The following is a 25,045-nucleotide window of genomic DNA, read 5'->3' on the forward strand; positions in this document are numbered from 1 at the left end:
CAGGGTACCACACCCGCTGTGGCACTGACCGCCTTTGTCCCACTCCTCCATCCCGGGGGTGTCCCTGTGGGTCTCTGGGGGGGTCCTGGAGGTCTGGGGCTCATGTTCATGCTGGAGCTGGGGCTGCTGCCGTGTCCCCCCACCCAGCATCCCCAATCTTGGCTCCAAGCACCGCCAGCTCCGGGTATTCCCGGATTCGGGAGGAGCGGGGTGCCAGGAGCTCAGTGCCAGGGCTCCAGGATCAGGGTGCTGGGCTGCCAGGGCGGTACCGGGGGTAATAACACAATTCGGGGTGCGGTGCCCCCGTAAGGCGCCTCCCCCCCGCCCCGCACCGCCCTGATCCATTATTTATCGGCTCCATCCCAATATTGCGCCGCAGCGCCTCGTAACGCGATTAGGGCCGCGGCCCCGCGCGGCCCCGGCACATGGAAATCGCTGGCAAATGAATTTTCCTTTAATAAGGGAACAGCTCGGTGCGGAATTAAAGTGTAAAGAGCGGCGGCAGCGGCGGGGGGGTGCCGGGAGCCCCCCCGCGCCGGGGGACGGGACCCCAGCAATTACTGGCAATAAATCCTGACCCTGTGGTGGGCTGGGCCCTCAGCGGGGCCGGGAATAATGGGATTACACCTGGCTCCGGTGAACGGGGATGGATGTGTCGGGAGTCGGGGGAGCCCGGGGGAGACGGGGATCCCTCCCTGGGGCTGTTGGCAAATCATCGATTCATTAACGCGAGGCGGGGGGAGGCTGAGCACGGCCATGGCACGGGGGGAATGGGATGGGATGGGGATGGGGATGGGGATACGGACATGGGGACAGCGCAGGACTAGGGACACACGGGCCCTGCACATGCCACCACTGCTCCCTGTGTGTGCACAGCCACCCCGGCAGCTCCTGGCAGGAGGAGTGTGCGGGCACAGCTGTGTGCAGGGCGTGTCCAGGTGTCCAGAGGCGTGTGCAGGTGTGTCCAGCTGTGTCCAGGACACACCAGCTCACACCCAGAGCCCCCGCACAGTGGAGACATCAGTGCCAGTGGCAGGGACCGGCCCGGGGTCAGCGGGTCCCGCCAGCCCCGGCCCCAGCTGCCGCCCCCCCCCGGCATCCCCTGCTCGCTCCGGGGCCTCCATTTGTGCCTGGGCCAAACTCCAGCCAAATGGGCCGTGGGCGGAGGGCGGGGGGGTTGCATTTCAAAGGCTCCGGCTGCAGCAAACGCCGCTGCCCCCCCGCCGGGCTCTGGGCCGCCCACGCCCCCTGACCCCGCACGGCACGGCCGGGCTGGGGGGGCTCCCCATCCCCTGCCCCAGCAGAGGGACCTGCCGGGACCCCCGTGGGGTGGGGATACGTCCAGAATTGACCTGCGGCTGTGGAGGGGCGTGGGATCCCCGTCCCGCCGTGGGGCAGAGCCGTGGGGTGGGGCCGTGTGCTGCCCCCCGAGTGGGGCTCTCTGTGCCGGGGAAGGGATGGGGCGGCTGGAGCGGGTGGGGGGCTCCGAGTGCCCCCGGCCTGTGCCCGGCGTGGGGCACCCCCGGCCTCCCAGGACACCGGGAGCCCCGGGAGACCTGCCGAGGGCACCGGGATCCCCGGGAGACCCGCCGAGGGCACCGGGACCCCCGGGAGACCCGCCGAGGGCACCGGGAGTCCCGGGAGACCTGCCGAGGGCACCGGGATCCCCGGGAGACCCGCCGAGGGCACCGGGACGGTGGCGGGTGCCGCGGCGGGGCCGAGGCGGCGGCGGGGCCATGAGGATTCAATTAGGGCCGAGCGCGGGGGACTCGGCTCGGAAATGGCCCGTCTGGGCGTTGACAGCCCGGCCCCCGCCCAAGATGAACGACCCCCGGATTAAAGCGCGGAGGGGTGACAGGGGCACCTGAGCAGGGAGGGGGCTGGGGCGGCTGCGGGGGGGCGGGACCCCGCCTTTGGCACGGCCATGGGGACACTGAATAGCCGGGAGGGGGTCCCCAATGAGGGGGGCACCAGGGCCACCCCTAAACCCGGCTGGGGACACCTCGAGCATTGTGTGCCCACAGCCCCAACACCGCCACAGTGGTGGCAGCAGAGTGAGGGCACCCTGCGGGACTCTGCCATGCGTAGGATTGGAGGGAGGGGGACACACGCCCCTGTCATCCCGCAGGACCCCGAGGGGGCCCGTCCGTCGCGGCACAAGCGCTCGGGGGATCGATGGCCGCGCGGGTCACCGCTGCCATTAACCCCGGCGAGGCAGCGCCCCGAGGTTAATTAAAAAGTGAAGTGCAACGAAAGGCGGCGGCGGCGGGGGGTGACAGCGGTGATGGGGCCTGACAGCGGCGGCAGGGGACGGTGGGGGTGGCACTTGGACGGGCACGCTGGTGGCTCCAGGGGACACTGCCGGGTTGTCACACCGGGAATGGGGGACAGTCAGGGAGGGGGGCAGGTGGCACTCGGAGTGTCCCCGTGTCACACGCGCTGCCTGGCACAGCCGGGTAGGAGGAAGAAGAGGCGTCGCAGAGGAAGCCCCATCCTCCCTCCTCCTCCCATCCCAGCGCTATTCTTAGCCCTGGTCTGTCCTGCATCCTCCCCGCCTGGCGGGGTCCGGCCTCTGCGCCCCGCGGGAGCTTCGGGCTGGGACAGCGGGGGGTCCCAAGCGGGGACACCTCCACGGGGACCCCCGTCCCTCTCCGGGCTTCGCTCCCCGCCCCCAGCCGCCACCGTAACTTTAGACCCGACAGCTGCTCCTCGCGGCCGCCTGCAAAGCCCCCAGGCCCCCGCAGTCCCCACATCCTCCATGGCACTGGGTGTCCCCATTCCCGGGGGGCTGGAGGGGGGGGTCTCTGCTCCCCTGAGGTTTGGGCGAGAAGAGGGAGATGGAGCTCCTGGTGCCCGTCTTGCTGTGAGGAGAGGAGATGTGGGCAGGGAGGTGGCACATGGAGCCCAGCCCGGGATGGGAAGCGCGATGACTGTGTCACCCCCATCCTCGGCGCCACTGCCTGTCCCCGGGTCCCCAGGACGTGTCTCTGGGTTTGGGGATCCGGGGACAGAGCCCCACCGGGTTTGGGGACTGAGAGATGTCCCTGCTGGGGCAGGGGCTCCGCGGTGCCTGAGCCCGGGGTGACCCCGCGTGGCGGGACCCTGGCGGCGGGGCGGGCACGGCGGGGTCAGCGGCGCATTCCTGCTCCCGCGGGGCGATCCGGTTACCGGCCGGCCCAGCCCCGGCCCCGGCCCCGGCCCCGCCATTAATCTTCCCGGGTGCCCTTTGGAATTTGCCGCCCGAGGCCCCGGGGGGTGTCAGGGGTCCGGGGGGTGTAGGAAGAGCGGGGGGGATGGATGGGGATGGGGATGAGGATGGGATGAGGTGGAGATGGGGATGCAATGGGGATCTGGGTGCAATGGGGATGGAGATGGAATGACACGGGGATGGGGAGGGAGCAGACTCCCGGTTCACCCCTCCAGGAGCACCCCCTGGTTGTGCTGGGCTCCCCCACTTCTCCCCAGCTCCTGTCCCACGGCGGGAGCCCGGACAGAGCTGTGGGATGATGGCGGCACGTCCCCTCCCTGCCAGGATCCGGCAGATAGAGACGAGGCGTTGCAATAATTCACCCAATTGTTTTAGGGATCAGGGGACTGCCAGGCCACCACTGTGCCAGAACAAGCTCCCGCGGTTGGAGAGGGCTCTAGGGACAGTCCCCAGCCTCTTCTCCACCGTGGGACCCCAGCATTGCCACCAGCACGGCCGTGACAGGGGCTCAGACCCGCGTGGATCCCCCATATCGGGGTCTGAGCAGCTCCAGGGGCGCCAACTGTGTCCCTGCCCATGGAGAGGGGGCCGGGAGCGCCGTCCTGCTGGTAATGGAGCCGCCGGCCCCGGGGGACGAAGGGTTTCCTGCGAGGAAGGTGGGACAGGGAGGGAAAGACAATAAACCCCAGGAAATGCTGGGAATAGCGGAGGGAACGGCCGTGCCGTCAGCGCTGGGCCCGGACGGAAGCCTCGGGGCTCTGGGGGCAGCCAGACAGGAGTGGAGAGACCGTCCTAAACCCTGGCACATCGGCTGGGCTGTCGTGGGCACTTCCAACCTTGCTGTGATTTGCCCCAAATCCTAACCCTGGGGTTATCCACATCCCGTTGTGCCATCGGGAGTCAGTGGGGATGGCGGGCCCATGGGGAAGGGACCACTGTGATGTCCATCCTGATGGTACCACGGGGCTCCAGTGAGTCCTTGCTCTTCCCTGGCAGGTCCCAAGTGAAGGTGGGAGCCCCTTGTCAGGCTGTGGCCATGGGCACACGGACGTCGAACCCCCGTGCCGGGTGATTTATTGGCTGGGAAGCACCGGCACAGGCGGGCTGGGCCAAACCCGCCAGGAAACACCGACTTCAAAGGCTGGAACAATGGCGGGATGGCGAGGCCACTGCTCTGGGACACACAGGGCACTGGGGCCCACATGGTGGCACTGGCACCTACACTGTGGCACTGGCACCCACATCATGGTGCTGACACCCACAGTGTGACACTGGTACCCACACCATAGCACTGGCACCCACACTATGGCACTGGTACCTACATCATGGCACTGACATCCACTTTGTGGCACCGGGACCCACATTTTGGCACTGGGACCCACATGGAACACACATCATGGCTTCAGGATCCACGCTACAGCACTGGGAGTCACACCACAGCACCAGGACCCACACCATGGCACTGACACCATGGTACCTTTGCTGTGACACCCACGCCATGGCACCAGCATCCACGTTGAGGCAGCAGCACCCAAACTGCAGCACCTGCACCAGCCTGGCCATTGGGATCAGGCTGGCACCCCCCACCAAGAGCACCCACACCTGCCCTTTGTGCCCACCTGTACCCCATGTGTGCATTCCCTGTGCATTCTGTGCCATTTCCTATATCACGTCCCGTGTTCCATCCCATGCCCCACCCGTGAATGTGGCAGAGCACATTCCCATCCTGCATCCTCACATTCCCATCCTCATATTCCCATCCCGCCAATCCCAGGGGCAATGGGCACACAGGAAGCCTGGAGGGGCTGCAGCCACCAGACAAAGGCTTGGAGGAAACTCCAGCGGCCAAAATAAACTCGGAGACTTGAAGGGATGTCTTGACCCTGCTCCCACGGCCCCACCACCCTTTGCACCCCTGCCAAGAGGGGCTGATGGTGCTCGGTGCCCCTTTTGATGGAGACATTCACCTTGTCACCAACCAGCAACTGGGACTGGAGGGTCCCGGGCAGGCCGGGAATGCTGGTGGCAGGGCTGGGTGTCACAGTTTGGTGCCACAAGTGCTCCCATCACCAGCGTGGCTGCTCTGAGCAATCCCGGGGATCCTCCAGGTGGCTGCAGCGGGTGTTGGGGTCCCGAGGGCGGCACTTTCCCAGGCCCTGCCATGACCCCTCTGTCCGCAGGAAGGTGCCCCCCCCTTTCACCCCCCTTCCCACGCCGGCGGGCATCCCGGTGCCAGTGCCCGGTGCCCACATCCTCAGGAAACGGGCAGGAAACGTGGGGCCGATGGGGGGGGAAGAGGAGGTGAGGGGGGCACAGTGTGGGGAGGGCTGAGGGGGGCTCAGCGTGGGCCCGTCAGAACCCCCTGGCGTCATTCAGAGCCGCTCAGGCGGTGACAGGAATTAAATTGCGTTTGGATTTTCTCATCAGCCTCATCCCGGTGCTTCGTTACAAGGGAACGTTCCCCGCGCTGGCGCAACGGCTCGTTCCCGTCGTGACAGCTCATTCCTGTCGTGACGGCCGTGGGCCCGAGGTGGGATGGGATGGGATGGGATGGGATGGGATGGGCACCACAGGGATGGACGGCTCTGTGTCATCACGGGCCCAGTGGGTGATGTAGGGTGGGAGGTCAGGGTGTGGGGCAATACTGTGTCACACGTGTCCCCACGGTGCCCATCCCGGTGCCCAGCATGTTCCAGGATGCCGGGCATGGCCCCTCACCCGGCAATGGGGTGTGAAGGTGCCGGGGGCTCATCTGACTCTGTCACGGCTGCCCGGAGCATGGTGGGGATGGTGCAGCCAGGAGGGGTCTGCACAGCCCGGGGGCTCAGCAGCCTGGGGTCCACCGCCTGTGCCCACTCCCAGGTCAGGGCAGTGGCTGGGGGTGAGCACGACCCCCAGAGTGACAGTCCATGGGGCTGGTGGGTTTTGGGGGGTTTTGGAGGGGGCGGGGGAGGAGTCCCAGAGAGGGGCAGGGGTGGGGAGTGTGGAGTAGGGTGGGGCAGTGCTTGGGGACAGTGACATAGGAGGGAGGGGTGATGCTGTGCCCCCATTGCTCCCTACCTGGCACACGAGCTGCAGGGCTGTGGAGGGTGGGGGGCTTGAGGAGTCTTTCTCTGGGGTCCCTCTCCCTTCCCCAGTACTGCACCTGCAGCCCCCTGGCACATCCCTGCGACACCATGGGTGGGTCCCTTCCTGCATCTGAGCCCTGGGACCCTCCAGGCTGGGGGTGCCATCATCTCCAGTGGAACCCCTGGGGGTCCCATACAGCCAAGGAGCTCTTAAGGGTCCCGTCCCCATGGTCACGTAGGTCCATGCCATGCCCAGATCCTCTCGGACAGAGCTGGGGACCCCCGCCAGCCCCCCAGGTTCAGGACAGGGGGATGGGGGCTCAGGTTTCCCTCTCTGCCGGGCTGGAGCCGGGGGCCATTAGCCCCCTCGGAGCATGACGGGCCGGGGGCACATCAAAGTGCCTTCAGCTTGACCGCGCCTCGGGGGTACGGGAACATCCCCCCGGTACCTGCCCCTGCCCCGCTGGATCCCCCAACCCTCATCTCCCCCCTCTCCGGGGCAGCCCCCGTGGGCGCTGGGGCCAGGCCGTGGGCGGGGGGCTCATTTACCAACGTCAGCCCCGCAGTTGGTTTGAATTAGGCTCCTCCGGGGCCGGCGCTGATAAGGGAGGGGGTGCGGGGGTGCAGGGCTGGGGGGCTCCGGGGGGCTTCCTGCTCTGCCGTCTGTAACTGGCTGCCAGAGCCACTGCTGACAGACACAGGGACAGCCCTTACCTCACCACCCCCGGCATCCGTCCGTCCATCCATCCATCTGTCCCTCCCTCCATCCATCTATCCACCTACGCGCCCACTCCCCCACAGGCAGCCCCCGTTTGGACTCTTATCCTCCACCCCCAGCCCTGTTTGGGATCCCCATCCTGTACCTCCACTCCTCCAGCCCTGGCTGGCAGTCCCATACTGCACCCACAGCCCTCCGGTGCCAGCTGGGATCCATGTCCCACACCTCCAGCCTTGTATCCTCATTTAGGATCCCCCACCCATCCTTCTGACCCCATTTGGGACCCCCATCCTGCACCCCCACCCTTCCAGCCTCTGCTGGGACCCCAATCTCTGTGCCCCGTTTAGAACACCCATCCTGCTCCCTCACACCTCCAGCTTTTTTTGGGACACCCATCCCGTGCCCTAAACCCTCTGTCCCTGCTCAGGACTCCCACCTCACACCCCAAGCCCTCCAGCCCTACTGAGAGCCCCCATCCTGCTCCTCCAGTCCATTTGGGACCCCCATTCCACAACCCCTCCCTTCCCTCTCCGGTTGGGACCCTAATCCTGCCCCCCACCCCTCTAGCCTCATTTGTCACCCTCATAATTCCACAATCCCCTCCAGCTTCAGTTAGGACCCCCATGCTCGGATGTCCCTGCAGCCCCCACGTTTCCCTTCGTCCCTGTGGGGGCTTTGGGCAGGCGAGCCCGGCCGCCCCCGCCCGGTGAGCGATGGCCGACAGCTGGGCCGGGCCGGGCCGTAACCGGATCCCCCGGCAGCGGCGGCGGCGGGGACCAAGCGCAGAGCTCAGTGCGGGGATGAAGGATGGGCCACCCAAGGCCGGTGGGTCCCGGACCATGCCCACACCCCAGGATGGGGAACAGCCGGTTCGGGGGGCGAGGATGGAGGGGTGAGCCCCGAGAGCCGCCCCGGCACAGCCCGGCACCGGCACCACCGTGCGGGGCCAGGACCGGGGGGGGCTTTGAGCGCTGTGCCGCAGCCAGGGCCCCTCCGGAGCCGCGTTCCCGGGATCACCGGGATCAACGGGATCCGGCACCTGTTCCTCCCGCAGCCGTGGGTCCCGGCCCCACCCCAGGGACACCTCCGCCCGCAGCTGTGCCCGTGGCTGCCGCGCGGGGATCCAGATGGCGGAATATTGTCCCGGGCTAATTAGGGCCGCTCGGGGCGGGGGGGCTGCGAGGTTCCCCCCCTTCCCCCGGCAATCAAAGGGCCGATGACTTTATTAAGGCTCATTATGTGGGGCGGGGGCCGGGCAAGCGCCAGGCAGCCGTGACGGGACCGTGACGGGATCGCTGTGGGGCGTGCCCGCATGGCTGTGCGGGAGGGAGGGGCTGTGAGACCGCCCCGGCACGGCGGGGAAAGGGGACGGAGGGGCTGCACAGCCCCACTGCCCACAGTGCACCTCCAGAACCTCCTAGCTCCCCATAACTCAGTCCCCCATGGGTGCAGCCCATCCGGGGGTCACTGACTCCCCAAATGCAGCCCCCCAGCTCCTGGAGCTGCTGGTGCAGAGGGGATCCTCCTGAGACCCCCACAGCAAGGACCCAAGGGGGCTTTTCCACAATTTTATTCCAAAAATAAATTCAAACTGGGGTATAAGTTATGGGGGTGGGGGGGGTGGGAGCAGGGCTGCACTGGGGGGGCAGCGCCCACCCCCACCCCTACCTCCTCTTGTCCTTGATGCTGTAGTGCAGCAGGAGGGGTGCAGGCTGTGGGGTGAGGGGGGTCAGGGTTGGGGGGATTCCAGCCAAGGACCCCCCTTGGGGCAGAGACCCCAGATCCCAGCCCAGGGACCATACCCAAGGCAGGAACTCCAAACACCAGTCAGGGACCCCCCCACAGTGACACCCCCCATCCCAGCCCATGACCCCAAACCCCAGCCCCGCACTCCCTCCTAGGGCAGGGATCCCAAACCTCAGCCCAGGGACCCCCCGTTCCAGTCCATGACCCCAAAACCCAGCCCAAGATCCCCTCAGGGCAGAGACCCCAAACCCCAGCCCAGAAGTCCCCTGGTACAGGGACCCCCAACCCCAGGCCAGGTACTTCCCTGGGGCTACACCCTGAACTTGGCCAACCCCTTGGGGACCTCCCCAGATCACCCACTGCAGCCAATGACATTAAAGATCCTCAATCCCCCAACCCCTCACTGCCCCAAACCACCCCCAGAGGGTCACCCCACCACCCCTCTGGCTGGGTGAACCCCAAAATCAGAGGTTGCCATCCCTTATGATGGATGCACACCTTGCCAAACCAGCGTGAGAGCCAGAGCTGCTTCATTGTCATGTGGTCAGGGAGGGGCTCATTGTCAAACAGTATCTGCACCTGCACAGGGAGGCTGAATCAGGGGGGCCAGGACACCCCTGGGGGCTGGGAACCCCCCCGGACCCCCACTCACGTGCTGCAGGGACAGCCCCAGCCGGTGGCACAGGACCCTCCGCAGGTGTCGGATCTGTGCCCTCACCGAGCACCTCACGTACTTCTGCTGTGAGGGGCAGAGCAGGTTGGGGGGTTGTGGGATCCTCCAGGGACCCCACACACGCCCCTGGGATCCCACACACCCCTGCCAGGGCCAGGCTGAGATCTGGGGGTCAGAGGTGGGGACTGCAGGGATCCCCACTCACCTGCAGCACGGCCTTGCTCTTGTCCTTGCTGGAGCTGTTGTGAGAAAACAAAGGGACACATGTCCAGGGTCTCAGAGGTGGGGGCCATGCCCAGTGTCCCCTGTGTCCCCTTCCGACCCCACCCCAGGACTCACCTCAGCTTCTCCAGGCAGAGCGAGACGTGCTCATCATAGCGGAAATAGTGGGCGCGCGAGTGGTCAAAGGTGCTGTAGGGGAGCCCCATGGGGTCACCTCCCACCGTGTCTGGGGACACAGGTGGCACCGTCAGCCCCCTGTGCCCCCGACACCCCCCAGCACCGCAGCTCCCCGTGCCCCCCTGTCCCACCATCACCGCTGGGCTGCGTCACCCTGTCGAGGCCACGGGACTGGTAGAACTCCCGGATCCGCTTCTCCTCACCTGCAAGGGAGGGGTGGCTCAGGGACACACCTGGGTGCACCTGCCCGTGAGGGCACACCCTGGTTGTCCTCCCTCTCCCAACTGTACCAAGCCCCTGCCACAAACCCTGTCCCTGTCCCCATTCCCTGTCCCCATCTAGCTCCCGATGCCTGCACCCATACTGTGCTTCAGGCTCCCCCATGTCCCCCATACTATGCCATGCTCCCGTGCCCACCATGTCCCCCGTACTGTGCCATGCTCCCTGTGCCCCCCATGTCCCCCATACTGTGCTTCAGGCCATGCTCCCTGTGCCCCCATGTCCCCCATACTATGCCATGCTCCCTGTGCCCCCCATGTCCCCCGTATTGTGCCAGGCTCCCTGTGCCCCCTATGTCCCCCATACTGTGCCATGCTCCCAGTGTCCCCCACACCCCCCATGTCCCCCGTACTGTGCTGCAGGCCGGGCACCAGCTTGTAGACGATGTCCTGCATGACCCGGTCCAGTTTGAGGTTGAGCAGCGGCTGCGTCTCGTGGATCTTGGTGTTGCACATGGGGCAGTACTTGCTGGTCTGCAGGTACTTCACGATGCAGCTCTTGCAGACTGGGGACAGGGACAAGTGTGGGAAGGCTGGGACTGTAGCCCCACGGGACTCACAGCCCTCCCCAAAGCCCCCACACGGGTGGGGGACACTCACAGGTGTGCAGGCACTCGGTGATGGTGGTGGCGTCGATGAAGTAACCGGCGCACAGGAAACACACAATGTGCTCGTTCAGCTCCTTCATCTTCACCTTCACTTCCTCCTGCAGGGACACCTCACTGTCACCTGGAGCAGCCCAAGACCACCCTCACCTGTCACCTGGAGACCCCGGACATCCCTCTCATCTTTCACCTGGAACACCTCAGCCCAAGGAGCTTCTCCTGCCATTCCCTTGATGTGCTAGAAAATGGGATTTTGAGGGGTTGCAACTCTTGTTTTGCTTTAATATACCAGAAAACAGATTCTAAGGGGCTGACCACCTCCCTCTTGATAAAATATGTCAGAAAATGGGATTTTGTAGGGATTGCCCCCATCTTCCATTATTACACCAGAAAATGGGATTGTGAGAGGCTGGCCTCAGTGTCTTTTTAGTATGACAGAAAATGGGATTCTGGGGGCCCCCACGCCTTCTGTTGTCTCTCGTTATGCCAGAAAACAGAATTTGAGGGAGCTGTGCCTCCTGTCTTTCATTACTATGGTAGAACGTGAGGCTTTGGGGTGCTGCACTGTCTTGCCTTAACATACCAGAAAACAGGACTGAGTACTCTGTATTCCATTATTACGCCAGGAAACAGAATTTGGAGGAGGCTTTTTTGTCCTATTATATCCGAAAATGGGATTTTAGGGGTTTGGGGACACCCCCAGCCCAGAGCCTGCCCCGACCCTTGACCACGCCCCCTTCTCCAGGCCCCGCCTCCCCGCACCGCCCCTCGGTCTCACAGCGCCCCCCAGCGGCGCCACCGCGGCACCTCCCGTCCCTGCCCGCGCTGGCCCCCGGTGTCGCCGCCACCGCCTCCTCCCGGTGCCTCCCTCCCTCCGGCTACGGCCGCTCGCCTCGTTCCGCAGCGGGTCCATCTTGTAGACGGCCTGGAGCTGGTTCCGCAGCCGCATGGCGATGGCCATCGGGCCCCCCTGAGGAGGCGACGCCATCTTAGAGCCGCCTCCGCCTGTGGCCTCGCGCACTTCCGGGTTCGGGGCGGGGCCGCGGCAAGCGGCGGGACTACAACTCCTAGTGTGCCCCACGCGCCTCGAGTAGCGGCGGGCAGCGCAAGTTCGGCCCTGTGCTGACCTCTCCCCACGATCCACCGGGAGAGGCCCGGGATCCCGAGCCCGGCCCGCCCTCGCCTGTGACCGGGGGACTGGCTGGGAGCCGCCGCCAGCGGACCCGCCGTGTTTAAGGGAGGGTGGTCCCCAATACTGGCCAATAGCGAGAGGGCGCGCTCTTGACGGACAGCAGCGCCCACCAATCAGAGAGGGCTCGGCGTGCGCGTGGTGCTGCGGAAAGCCGCCAGGGGGCAGCAGAGCAACGCGGGGGAACGGGAGGGGCGGGGGGCGTTCGGGGGGCGCGGGAGGGAACCGGGGGGACACGGAACCGGGGGGGTCTGAGGGGATTTGAGGGGGTCTGGAGGCCGTGAGGGGGACGAGGAGTCTGGGTGGGGCGCGGGATACATGCGAGGGATTCAGGGGTGTAGGTGAGGGGGGTCCGTGGAGTGGGGGAGATCTGGGGGGGCTCAGGGGGTCTGAGAGGATTCGGGGGTGGACACGGGGCTGTCCCCACTGGGGCACAGAGTGAACTGCGGCGGGGAGTGCAGGCCCGGGCTGAGGGATGCAGTGGCACGGGTAGGATTGGGGTACCGGGGTGTTGTCTCTGGCAGTTTGGGGTACCGGGGCACTTTGGGGAGCTCGCAGTTCGGGGTGCTGGGGTTCAGGTAAGGCTGTAGTGCTGGGGTCCCAGCGTGCTGGCAGTTTGGGGCGTCACTGTGCTGTTGGTGCTGACATTGGGGGTGTACAATGATGGGGTGCTGTCAGAGTTGAAGTGCTGGCAGTTCGGGGTGTCGGGTACTGGGGTGCTGCCAGTTTGGGGTGCCCAGACACTGCCAGTTTGGGGTGTCCAGACACTGCCAGTTTGGGGTGCCAGCAGAGCAGCCCACGGCCCCACCCGGCTCAGCCGGAGCCACGCTAATGAAGCTTTGGCTCAGGGGAAGCAGCGGCCGCGCTAATGCGGAGCCGAGCCGAGTTCCCCACGGCCCCTCACACCCCCCACGGCTCCTCCCGAAGCCGAGACCGGGCGGGGGGAAAGGCTGGGACATGCCAGGGGGTGAAGCGGGCGGAGGAACACGGCGGGACCCCCGAGCAGGGGCTGGCACCCACCAGCCCAGCACGGAGCTCCTGGCCCTGCCAGCCCTGCTCGGCACCGGCCAGGAGGGACAGGCGGCTTTGGGGCTCCTGGATCCGTCCCGGTCACTGTGATGATCCTGATCTCGGTCCAGGTTCTGGTTCCGGTTCCGGATGTGGCTCTCAGCACTTACTCCACCCCTCCTCAGTGTGCCCAGTCCGCTCGCTCTGTCCTCACTGCCCGACCGGAGTGTCTAAACCTGGCCCCGTGCGGCACCGGCCGAGCCCCGGTGACCCCGGTGCCAGCGCCTCGTCCCGGTGTGTGGCCGGGCCCGGGACCCCCCGGGAGCAGCAGGAACCCCTCCCGGTGTCGGCGTGCAGAGGCTCCGGACCAGCCCCAGCCCCATCCCCGCCCTGCCCGCGCCCCCGGGGAGGCGAGAGCGCGGCGGGGCCGGTGACCCCCCGGCCGGGGAGGGTCCGCTCCCATCTGTACCTGCCAGGAGCCATCCGGGGAGGAGCGGGGGGTCACAGCGGGGCCAGCGCGGCCCCGCGGCGGGGCAGCATCGCTTTCTGCCGCCGCCGCCGTGAGGAGAACCGGCACCGCACCCGGTAACGGCACCGACACCGACACCGGCACCGCGAGTCCCGGCCGGGCGAGGGGCGGGCTCTGGGACGGGCCCCGCGGGACACCGAGAGCACAGAGCCCGTCCCGGGGCTGGGTCACGGCAGCCGGTTCTCCCGGAGCCGCCCCCGCCAGCCGCGGATCCATCTCGCCGTTAATAATTGATGGCGGGAGCCGCCGGGGCTGCGCGGGGCTGCGGGGCCGAGGCTTTTAGCTCAGCCCTGCTCAGATATTCAGCTCCATTTCCGCGGCAGGGCCGGGGCGGCTCCTTCTGGGAAGCGCTGCCGGGCGTTTTCCCGGCCGGAGCCCTCGCTGGGGCTGAGCGAGGCCGGGCTGAGGCTGGACACGCTCATGACCGCAGTGGGAGCAGGGAAGCAGCGTTAGCTCCCCCCATCCCCATCAGGTGAATAGGGATCCCCCAAGGAAGGCAGGGGACCCCCAGGGCAGACAGGGGTCCCTGACAGGTCGGGCAGGGGTCTCCTAGGGCACATAGGGGTCCCCAGAGGGTGGGCAGGGGTCCCCCATTAATCCCTCTGAGGTGGGCAGAGGTGCCCATAGGGCAGCGGGGGCTGGGTGCTCATGGACTGAGCTCCTGCCTAATGCACCGAGTACATCTGCAGAATCCAATTAACCTTCGATAACGAGGCCCTGAGCGACGTGGCTGTCAGCGGCCACCAGCCACCGGCACTCTGTGGCCCCCCGAGGGGCACCAGCCCACCAGGACGGCCACCACTGGCACCTGCAGGCCCCCCACAACACCCCCCGGCTGGGGAGGTGAAGGTGGGGCACCCTGAGGGCACCCGGAGTGGGAGACAATTCCTGTGTGCCCAGCCGTGTGTCCCGTGTCTCCCGGGCACTGCTCCCACTGACCAGTGGGGCTGGAACTGCCTGTCCTGCAGCCCAAGGGGTGGGGACTGTGTGTGACTTGTCCCTGTCCCCTGCTCCATCCCCCTCCCCACTGCCCTCACCTCACAGAAATCCTGGCAATCCATCACCTCTGCAGCCCCCCAGCCCACACTCTGTCCCCCCCAGCCCTTCTGACCCTGCTCCCAGAACACAGAGCTGGGGCCGGGGGGAGCTTTTGAGGGGGTGGGCCGAGCGACACCCCCAGTCCGGAACCCCGGTCCCCACCGTGCCCCGCCCCGGGGGCCGCAGCCTGGAGGTGCCCGGGGCGGCGAGGGGGGGAGCAGCACCCGGGTGTTGGCGTCACCGAGCAGCCTCCCCCGCACCCATGTGGCACCCGGCTCCTCCCCGAGGACACCGCGCAGTCGCTCAGGGCCACCGTGACGTCCGAGCGGGCGACTCGGCCGTCGGGTCCCCCGGGGCAGCCGGCGGGGACCATCCGCGCCCGCGGTGACCCCCCATCCCAACCCCACACCTGACTCCATCCCGGCCCCGTCCCGTCCCCATCCCGGCCCCATCCATCCTCATGGCAGCCCCGTTGGCGTGTCAGGCGGGTCGGGGTGGGCACCGCGCCCACCGGCTCTGCCGCCTCACCCCGCGCACCCCGGCCGGGTGCCGGCGCCCGCGGCGGGCGGGCGGCGGGGGGCACCGGGAGTGTTTCATGCGGTTAAGAAGTGTCTGATTGAGGCAGGAGGCGCCAGCAGCTCCCCCGGGAGCCGCAAGCCAAGGACTGGAGGACCAAATGCAGGCTAAAGTAATCCAATCTGGGCTGGTTCATCTAATTAGCCCAGAATTAACCCAGCAGCCAGAGAGGAGCTGACTGTCCCTCCAGTTTGCCAGCGGGTTTGGGGGGAAGCGGGAGGAAGAAGGGGACGTCCAGCGGTAATGAGATTACCGGGGGGAGCGGGCGGGAGCGGGCGGGAGCCTCTGGCCGGTGGGAACGTGGGGGCCCTGCCAGGTCCCCGCCGAGCCACCGCCGTGCTGGCCGGGGCACCGGGGCACCGGGGACAGGCACGGACCCCCGCCCGGTAATAACTCCCGAGCTCACCGCGTTTTTCCCGTGGGGGACGGGGCACTGGCACGGCCGGCACCGGGGATGTGGCACCACCGGGGAAGCGGCACCGGCGGCTCCCGGGCCACGGTGGGGAACGGCAGAAGGAGCCCCGGCAGATTCGGTGGGCAGGGCCAGACCCCACCGAGCCCCCGTTCCCAGGGGCAGAGGAGCGGGGAGATGCTGGTGCAGCTCTGGCAGTGGCAGGGCCTGGTGCTGCTCTGGCTGAAGGATAATTCCCTTCTGGAACTGGGCAAATGTCCTTTTTTTTATTTTCTGCCGCGTCCCCTCCAGCTGTCCCCGCCACCCCGGAAAGCGCCAGGCCCAGCCCCTTTGGGTGGGAGGGGGCACACACCGAGGACACGGAGGTCTCTGCTGTGGCCGAGAAATGAGGAAGGGTCTGTACTGGCACACTGGGGGCTCCCGGGGGCAGTGGGGGCTCTTGCCTGGTCCCCAGGGTGGCTCAGGGGACCCTGGGGCAGGCACAGGGACACGGCCTCCTTCCAGGTGGCCCAAGGGTCACTGGGAGGACAGAGCCAAGGTGGTGACAGTGAGGGGCCCTTGGCCAGTGGGGTCTGTGGCAGGGAGACACCCTACACCCACAGCCAGGGTGGGAAGGGGCTCAGGACTCCTAGTTCTTCCCTTAGTTCTTCCCTGCGCCCTCCCAGGGCAGCCCCGCTCGTGGTGCTGGGGGGTCCCGGGCAGGGGGGGCCGCTCCGGCCGGGGGTCCCGCCTGCAGACCCCCCTGGGCATGGGGCGGGCCCTGGCGCAAACAGGCGCCGGGTGAGCCCGCATCGCCCCCGGCCCCGTCACAGCCTCCCAATCCATCTCCCAGCCCGGCAGATTCCAGCCCCTGGGCACGGCAACATCTGCCTCCTGCTCCGGGTTCAATTAACCTGCTGCCGCCTCCTCCTCCGGCACCGGCCATTTCCTCCCACTGCCACTGTCACCGCCACTGCCGCCACTGTCACCGCTGTCACTGCCCCTGCCGCCGCCATGGCTGCGCCCCAGGGGCTCACAGCACAGCCGGTGGCTCTTTCCCAATGGAAAAACCACTGGGATTTGACCTGGCACCTGCCGGGCTGCAGGAAACACCAGAAAGCCGCGGCGCCTGCAGGGCAGGGTCCCGGTGTTGTGTCCCCGGTGTTGTGTCCCCCTCTCCTCCAGGGCACAGGAGGCTCCGTCGGTGCCCCGGGTGTGGAGAGGGGCAGCTCGGCCGTTCGCGGTGCTGCGATGGGACGTGGGCACAGCCGAGGGTGGCACAGGCGTGTCCCCGGCCGAGCTGCGGCTGCAGGGACGGGCACCCCACACTGCGAGGAGCCTGGGACCACCCGGTGCCCCCCGGTGCCCCTGGGTGCGCAGTGCCCCCGGTGCGGCAGCTGCAGCCCCCGGTGCCGCCGTGATTTACAGGCGCAGGCCCCGGTAATGTCATTTGCCCCAGACCGGTGGCGCCAGGGTGCCCGGGCGGCCGCCTCCGCCCCGCCAGCGCCTGTCCCGGGGCCGTGACCCGCCCCAGAGCCGCCGGGAACCCGCTATCGCTGTCGCGATAGTCGTCGGAAGAGCCGGCCCATCCCGTGCCGCTCTCCGCTGCCGTTACCGGCCGCTACCGGGGCCGGGCCGGGCTCTGTGACCGGGACGGGGAACAGGGGTCCATCCCAGGGAACGGCGGGTGTGGAACCGGGATCTGTCTCCGGGAATGGCGGGGCCGGGAGTGTCGGACTCCATCCCCCTGAACAATCTGCTCCGGGGAAAATGGGGTCCGTGATACCGGGAACGGCAGGTCCCGGGGAAAGGGGATTCACAGCCCGGGAAATGAAGTTCGGCGTGGGGTCGGTGTCCCGGGAAAGGCGGTTTTTTGGGAACTGAGATCCCAGCGACCGGCAAGGGTGGCTCGAGGAGATTGGGATCCGTGTCCCGGGAGCGGCGGGTTGGAACAACCCCTGGGCCCCGCTCCGGGGCCGCCACATCCCTTCGCTCCCGTATGGGTGGGCTGGGCGGGAACCGGGCTCGGTGTGAACCCTGGGCACCCCCGGAGCCGGTCTGTGCGGCCCCGGTAACGGCGCTGGGCCAGGGGCCGGTCCGTGCGGCCCCCGGTAACGGCGCTGGGGCAGGGGCCGGTCCGTGCGCCCCGGGAGGGGCGGCTGGAAACACCGACGGGGCTGCGGGGACGCGAAAAGGCGACAGCGGCTCCGGTAGACCCGGCGGGGCGAACGGGTCCGGAGCACATCGGGGCACGGGAGGCGGCCGGGGCCGTGCGGGGCGCGGGCGCTCGGGACCCGACGGCCCCGTCCGTTCGTCCCGGAGCCGGGGCGGGGGCCCGGAGCGGCGGGGGCGGGGGGGGTCCCGGGGCGGGGGCGGGGCTCAGGGCTGTCAATCACGGGGCGCGGCCGCCAATCAGGGCGCGGGCGGTGGGAGTTCGGCCGGTCCGGATGGAGCGGGGCAGAAAAACGCGTCCCGCCGGGGCCCGCAGCCCACCCGCGCTCCCGCCCCGGGGCCGCCGGCGGCTGCGAGCCATGCCCCGTACCCTGCCCCGGGCCCGCACCCGCGCTCCGCACCTGCCCCGCGCCTCGCCCCGCGTCCCGCCCCGCACCGGCCGCTCCGCGCCGCTCGCCGCCCCCCGCCGCCCCCCGGCCATGCCCGCGCCCCGCCGGCTCTGAGCGCGGCCGGGATGGAGCGGGAGGGCGGCGGCCCGGGGCCCCCCGCGCCCCACGAGCCCATCAGCTTCGGCATCGACCAGATCCTGGGCGGCCCCGAGCCCACGGGGCCGCACCGGGCGGCGGCAGAGCCCGACTACGGGCTGTACGGCGGCGGCTACGGCCCCAGCGGTCCGCTCGGCTCCTACAACCTCAACATGAGCATGAACGTGAGCGTGAACGTGACCCCCGCGCCCGCCGCGCCGCCCGCCGGAGTGATCCGAGTCCCGGCGCACCGGCCCGCGCCCGCCCCGCCGCCCCCCGCGCCCGCCGCGCCCCCGCCGGGCCCCGCGCTGCCCGGCCTCACCTTCCCCTGGATGGAGACCTCGCGCCGCATCGCCAAAGACCGGCTCTCAGGTGAGCGGGCGGGCGGGGCGGCTCCGGGGCTACCGGCGGCTATTGGCGGCTCCGGGGGGTCACCGGCCGCTCCCGGGGTCCCGTCGGGGGCACTGCGGGGCGGCGGGCGCGGGGATGGGACGGGGATGGCGGGGACAGTGCGCTCCACAGGTTCCCGCAGCGCTCGGTCCTCGCTCGGTGCCGTCGGGGCCCGCGGAAGCTGCTCGGGGTAGACGCGGCCACCGGCGGCTCCATCGCGGCACCGGGAAGGGTCCGGCGGCTCCGGGTGGAGCCCGAGGGGTCCCAGAAGGGTTCGGTCTCGATCTCCATCCGTGTCTGGTCCCTTCCCCGGTTTGGGGTGACCCTGTCCCACCGTAACAGGGACCTGCTGGGGGCTCTGGGGAGCCGGGCTGTGGGGTGAGGGGTCTGTGGGGTGCGGAGTGAGGGCTCCCTTGGGATGGAGAGTGCGGTGGGGGCTCTGCAGAGTGTGAGTTGTGATGTGGGGGCTCTGTGGGGTGCGGAGTGAGGGCTCCCTTGGAATGGAGAGTGCGGTGAGGGCTCTGCAGAGTGTGAGTTGTGATGTGGGGGCTCTGTGGGGTGCAGAGTGAGGGCTCCCTTGGGATGGAGAGTGCGGTGGGGGCTCTGCAGGGTGTGAGTTGTGGTGTGGGGGCTCTGGGGAGCCCGGCTGTGGGGTGGGAGCTCTGTGGGGTGCGGAGTGAGGGCTCCCTTGGAATGGAGAGTGCAGTGAGGGCTCTGCAGGGTGTGAGTTGTGGTGTGGGGGCTCTGTGGGGACACGATGGAGGGTGGGGGATCCTGCCCCGCCGGGCAGTGCAGGACAAAGCCCGTCCATGCACAGAGCAGATGCCCCGGCCTTGTGAACCCCGGATGATGGGGGTGGTGGTGAAGGGGTAACTGTGGGGTGTCTGGGGGTGGGATCCCAGATCTGAACGTGCAGGGATCAGTGTGGAACACGGAGTGCCAGCGCTGTGGGAGAGGCCAGGGCAGGCCTGTGGCGAGGCAGGTGTTGGTGAGGGTTGAGGTGCTGCTGGTGTGGCTAGATTGAGTGCTGTGGTGGGGGCTGAGCAGCAGTGCTGGGGTGGGGGTGCTGGTTGCTGCACCCCAGAAGCAGGAGGGGTGCTGAGGTTGGGGTCCCGGGCACTGGGACCGTGTGTGGCCGCTGGGGACTCCCGGCCTGGCTCAGCTCTGCTCCCGCCCAAGATGGCGGCACTGCCACGTCCACAGTGTGAGGCCGCATGGGGGACAAGGCTGGAGGCCCTGTGGGGCTGGGGGCCGTGCACCGGCCATGGGGGCGATGGGGCAGTGTGGGGTGGGAGGCTGGGGACCGTGAGGGTCCCACCCGGGCGCCAGCAGAACCGCGTTCGCCTCCCGGCCCACCCCGCCATGGCAGCGGTGACGAAGCACCGTCCCCGCGCAGGGGTGGCGGGTGACGTCCTCGTCTCCTGCCTGGCGCCAGCGTTGGGTGGATGGGGCAGCCCCTCCCCGGCACGGGGTCTCCCAGCCGCAGCCATCACTCAGCACCGCTGGCCTTGGGGTGGGCTGTGGGCTGGAGGCATCTGGTCCTGACGAGGGGCCGCCCCGTGCGGGGAGGGGGCTCAGGGGGCTCAGGGGCCTCCGTCCCCCTGCCTGCACAGCTCCACCTGCGTCAACCGTGTCCGCCCCCGCCGGCGGCCAGGCGGCCTCCTGGGCGTGGGTGGGAGGGAGGGTCTGTGGGCGCCAGGGGGTCCCTGGGGTGCTGTGGGCTGTGCCCCACATCCCTGTGCCGTGGGGGTTTGGGGTTCAATGGCCACCCATGGTCTTGGCCATGTGCAGCCCTGCCCACGAGGTGCTGGCCCTGGTGATGGCTGTGCTGCCATGGTGCCATGGGGATGTGGTGCCGTAGGGTCATGGCTTGGCCAAGGCCGCTGGCAGAGTGGGAGGGGTGCAGGTGTTGGGGGCTGACCCTGCCAAGCCTTCACTTTCCTCCATGCTGCTTCGCTGCTCTGCTGCTCTCTGCAGCTCCTGCATTTTCTGGGGATTGGCCTCACCAGGGCTGGCTCACACCTCAGCTGGGCAGGGACATCCCCTTCCCCAGCCCCTGGCAGTGGCCAGCCCAGGCACTGCTGGCACATGGAAAGGGACACTGTCTGCCTCCCAAACAGCTTCCATGGTCCCATCCCCTCGCTGGCAGGGCTGGGCAGCCCCTGCAGTGCCGCTGAGGCTCCTCGGGGGCTGCGGCAGTGCTCGGTGTGAGGAGCGGGTGGGTTTGTGCAGCTGGACCTGATGGCTCTACATCAGTCCTGTGACCGGGCCAGCCCATCTGCCCCGACATTCCAGTGCCGACCGCTGGGCTGGGGGAACAGTTGTGCCGTGGGGTAGAAAAGGGGATGAGTCTTCCTTCATCATGTCTTGAGCTGCCTCCATGTCCCCAAAGTGTGAGAGCAGGTGGGGCCGACTCTGAGTGTCCCCCTCCCCAGGTAGCACTGGTGGCTCCCCTGGAGCTCCCCATCCCCATGGCCCTGAGCCCCCTGGCATCCCCCCAGGGTCCTGCTCTGCTGTGCTTTGCCGGGGTCACCCCGAGCAGCCCCCCTCACCCCGCTGTCCCCACAGCTGCGCTGTCGCCCTTCGCGGTGACGCGGCGCATCGGGCACCCGTACCAGAACCGGACGCCGCCCAAGCGCAAGAAGCCGCGGACGTCCTTCTCCCGGGTGCAGATCTGCGAGCTGGAGAAGCGCTTCCACCGCCAGAAATACCTGGCCTCGGCCGAGCGTGCCACCCTGGCCAAGGCCCTCAAGATGACAGACGCCCAGGTCAAGACCTGGTTCCAGAACCGCCGCACTAAGTGGAGGTAATGGGGGGTAGTTGCCAAAACCACGGTGCTCACTTCCCTCTGGCAGCCCAACCCCTGCATCCCTCTGGCAGCCACCCCGATATATCCCTCTGGCAGACACCCCAATATATGCCTCTGACAGCCACCCCGATATATCCCTCTCACAGACGCCCCAATACCCCCCTGGCAGCCCCAAACCCCACAGCGAGCTCTTCATTCTGGGAGAGGATGGCACTGGGATGGACTGGGGATGAATGGAATGGGATGGGCTGCCCATCACCGTGGCCTCCCCTATAGCTGCTGGGTGAGGCGTGGTGGCGTTGTGGGGATGTATCACAGTGGCACATGGCAGTGATAAGGGGACGAGGGACAGCGCTGTGGGGCAGTGGCAGGTGTGGCAGTGCCAGCTGCAGGTGTCCCGTGCCAATGGTGGGTGTCTGCAGGCGTCAGACGGCGGAGGAGCGCGAGGCGGAGCGGCAGCAGGCCAACCGGCTGATGCTGCACCTGCAGCAGGAGGCTTTCCAGAAGAGCCTGGCGCAGCCGCTGCCGCAGGACCCGCTCTGCATGCACAACTCCTCGCTCTACGCCCTGCAGAACCTCCAGCCCTGGGCCGAGGACAACAAGGTGACGTCGGTCTCGGGGGTGGCCTCTGTGGTGTGAGGGCCCCTGGGTGCTGCCGACGTGCCAGGAGGTGGCGGAGGGAGCCCGGTGGGCTCTGAGCCTGGACCATGGCAGGGAAGGGGCTGCAGCTTCCTGGGAGGCCCCCACTGGCAGCCCCCTCCCTGCCATAGAGAGCCCCCCAGGACCACCCAGGAGGGAGGCCATGCCCCTGTGGTTGGACTCAAAGCTTCACCAAACCCCACCTGGAGAACTGCTGTGGGCAGCCCCCTGCCTGAACCCCCAGGAGCCCAGAGATGGGTCTCCACACCCTATGGACCTCTGCAGCCCCCTGCCTGACCCCCAGGAGCCCAGGGCTGGGCCCCTGCACCCCACGGATGTCTGTAACCCTCTGCTCAGGCCTGTGGGAGCCCAGGGCTGAGTCTCTACACCCCATGGACACCTGCAACTCTCTGCCCAGACCCCTGGGAGCCCTGGCAGGGTTCTGCAGCTCCCCCCACCAGCAGCTCCATGGGTCACGCTGGCTCCCTTTGGGCCCCACAGCCTCCAGCCCACCTGGACCTCTCATTCTTGGTGCTGGAAGCCCCCCACCCTCACAGCAGGGTCTGCACCACCCGCACCACTTGCCTTATCCCGGTCGGAGTTTGCCACCTCCGGCTTCCATCTGTGTCCTCTGGGCTGGATGAAGGACTTGGCCACCCCAGCCCCACCCCGAGGTGGGACACACTGATGGTCTGGGCCCCCGGCCCCCCACCCACTGTCCTGTCAGCTCCCTGGGCCTGGACATGCCCTTGCAGCCCCCTGCCATGGACTCGGGGTGCCCCCCATTGCACCAGTCCCTGACTCCCCCGGGACTGCCATCACCTCCACAGACTGAGCCTTGGTGTGACCCACAGGACACTCGTGGGGTGCAGAGGGGCTGAATCCCCCCCTCTTCTGGCAAATCTCTGCACCCCCTCCCCAGTGAGCCCCTAAGTGGGGATTTCCCCCGCCGGGACCATCCAGCCCGACTCCAGGTTCGGTTGGTGATGGTGGAGGGAATGAAGGGGATGGGGGGGGTGGGGTAACAGCGGTGACCTTGACCCTGAACTCGACCTTGCCCCCCGCCCCGGCGCTACCCACGATGCTGCAGCCCCTCACCCCACTTTTGAGGGACAGGCTTCTGCCGGCTCCCCCTCTCCTCCCTACCGGGAGGAGTCGGACACCCGGTACCGGCGGGATTGGCTGCGGTTCCGTGACGCGGAGGGGTGGAACCGCATCACCACCGGGATGAGCGCGGCCGAGGGCCGGCCCCGGTGCCGGTGGGGCGGCGGCGGCGAGGCGGTGCTCCGTGCCCGTGCCGAGGCCGCCGGTTACCGGAGGCTGCTGAGAGCCCGAGCCGCCGAGGTGGAGGCGCTGCGGGGGGCGGTGGGCGCGTTACACCGGCAGCTGGAGGGGCTGCGGGACCGGCGGAGCGGGGAGCTGGCCAAGTACCAGGTGCGGGATGAGGAGGGGCCGGGGGGTGCCTGGGGGGTGGGAGGGAGCGGGGGTGGGGGCTGGGATGTGAGGAGGGGGGTGGATGTTTGGGGGGGCGGTGCTGGAGCTGGATGCCCGGAGGGATGGGGAGAGGGGGGGGATGGGGATGGGGAGGGGCGGGGGTCAGGGGTCCGGATGGGGATGGGGATGGGGATGGGGGGGCCTCCGGGAGGGAGCGGGAGCGGCGGCGGGATGGGATGGGATGGGATGAGGGAGTTCAGGTGGGATTGGGATGTGGGGTTTGTGTGGGTCGGGCTGTTCCTGTGGGTGGGTGTCGGGGCGGGGTTGGGGATCCCGTGGGTCCGTGTGGGGTGGGGGCCTCGGGGTGCGGGTAGGGAGGGGGTCCGTGTGGGGTGGGGGGCGGTGCGGAGCTCCAGGGGTCCGGGCGGGCGGGGGTCGGGCCGGGGGTGCCGGGACTCGGTGTGGGTGGGGTTCGGGGCGGGGATGGGGTCCGTGCGGGTCGGGGGTCGGTTCTGGGCTGGGGAAGGGTCCGGGCGGGGGTCCTTGTGGGGAGGATGTCGGGCCAGAGGTCACTGTGTGCGGGGGTCCGGCCGGGGGTCGCCCCGGGACCCCGGCGCTGCTGACGGCCCCGCTCAGGAGCGGGTGGCGGAGCTGGAGCGGGAGATCGGGGCGGCGGAGGCGGAGATGGCCCGGTGCCTGCGGGAGTACCCGGCCCTGCTGCGGCTGCGGATGGCGCTGGAGGCGGAGATCGCCGCGTACCGGTACGCGAGGGGGGCGCGGGGGGCACGGGGGGCGAGGGGCTTAGCCCGGCCTTTCTTTCCCAGGGAGATGCTGGAGAGCGAGGAGCTGCGCCTGGGCGGCCTGGCCCCGCCGTGACCGGAGCCGGGAGCCCCGGTCCCACCACCGGACCCCGGCCCTGCCGTCACCACCGGACCCCCGGTCCCGGGACCGGATCCTCAGCCCCACCACCAGACCCCGGTTCCTCCGCCGGACCCCAGACCCCCGATTCTTGCTCCCCGGGCCACGGTTCTTCCCTGGGACCCTCTGGACCTCTCTGGACTCACGGAGCCCCGGTCCTTGTGCACCCCGGTTCCTCGGGTCCCCCGGATTTCTGCGTGCCCGCCCGCCTCGGGACCCCCGGGAGGGCAGCGCCCGTGGGAAAACACACTCACCAGCCTCTCCGGGCTGGGGGTCCCGGCCCAGACCCGCGTGGAAACACCTCAATAAAGCCCCGTGGCATCACCCGGAGTCTGGAAGGGGCTGGGCAGCGCCCCCGGGGGTCTGTGGTGGGGCGGGGGCGTGGGAGGCTCCGTAGGAAGGGGGCGCATGGAGAGGGGTGGGTTCCCTCCCTCCCTCGAGATGGGCACTGCACAGGGACACTGAGGGGGCACATGGTGGGGTCTCCCCCAGAGATGACCCGGCACTTTGGGGCTCAGGATGGGATCCTGCTCCCCGGGATGTGGGGACGGGGTGTTATTGCCCTCAGGACTTGGTCACTGCCTGCTCCTCCTGTGTCTGGGAGCGTTGTCCCATCGCAGTTCCCAGAAAGGAGGCAGAGCTGGGAGGGGTTTTTGAGGATTGGGGAAATTCAGGGAACCCGGGTGTAGCTGGGTGGGGCTGTGGGGACCCTCTATCCTGCCTGTCCCCGAGC

General features: G+C 68.4%; 2 protein-coding genes across 4 annotated transcripts; one reads left to right on the forward strand and one right to left on the reverse strand.

The window, feature by feature from the left end:
* Positions 1 to 8,591: 8,591 nt before the first annotated feature.
* PCGF1 (polycomb group ring finger 1) lies at positions 8,592 to 11,874 on the reverse strand. Of its 3 annotated transcripts, XM_083861401.1 has the most exons (9): positions 11,588 to 11,733; positions 10,691 to 10,796; positions 10,444 to 10,596; positions 9,944 to 10,015; positions 9,753 to 9,861; positions 9,619 to 9,652; positions 9,393 to 9,479; positions 9,239 to 9,319; positions 8,592 to 8,706 (listed from the first exon to the last, which is right to left on the reverse strand). In XM_083861401.1, the coding sequence occupies exons 1-9, from the start codon at positions 11,681 to 11,683 to the stop codon at positions 8,659 to 8,661; spliced, it is 786 nt and encodes a 261-aa protein (XP_083717527.1). In that variant the 5' UTR covers positions 11,684 to 11,733; the 3' UTR covers positions 8,592 to 8,658. The 3 variants fall into 3 exon arrangements, with proteins under 3 accessions (XP_083717527.1, XP_083717528.1, XP_083717526.1); XM_083861402.1 differs by lacking the exon at positions 8,592 to 8,706 and having other exon boundaries at positions 9,089 to 9,319; positions 11,588 to 11,874; XM_083861400.1 differs by lacking the exon at positions 8,592 to 8,706 and having other exon boundaries at positions 9,089 to 9,319; positions 9,393 to 9,476; positions 11,588 to 11,735.
* Positions 11,875 to 18,112: 6,238 nt separating this feature from the next.
* On the forward strand, positions 18,113 to 23,155 carry TLX2 (T cell leukemia homeobox 2; the record flags this gene model as incomplete). The annotated part of the gene is made up of 3 exons (XM_083862353.1): positions 18,113 to 18,494; positions 21,081 to 21,318; positions 21,744 to 23,155. 3 exons carry the CDS (start codon positions 18,113 to 18,115, stop codon positions 21,958 to 21,960), a joined length of 837 nt encoding a protein of 278 aa, XP_083718479.1. The 3' UTR covers positions 21,961 to 23,155.
* Between the last annotated feature and the right edge of the window lie 1,890 nt (positions 23,156 to 25,045).

Source organism: Zosterops lateralis, assembly GCF_965231275.1.
Source record: "Zosterops lateralis genome assembly, chromosome: 5".
NCBI classification, from domain to species: Eukaryota; Metazoa; Chordata; class Aves; order Passeriformes; family Zosteropidae; genus Zosterops; species Zosterops lateralis.

What these genes read in the sequence shown, in the direction of transcription:
- PCGF1 (XM_083861402.1), bottom strand. Translation starts at nt 11,683, where the DNA reads ATGGCGTCGCCTCCTCAGGGGGGCCCGATGGCCATCGCCATGCGGCTG. An exon ending in TGGACCCGCTGCGGAACGAG is followed by an intron (nt 10,797 to 11,587) that starts GCGAGCGGCCGT and finishes GTGTCCCTGCAG; the next exon opens with GAGGAAGTGAAGGTGAAGAT. An exon ending in CACCGAGTGCCTGCACACCT is followed by an intron (nt 10,597 to 10,690) that starts GTGAGTGTCCCC and finishes CCCTGTCCCCAG; the next exon opens with TCTGCAAGAGCTGCATCGTG.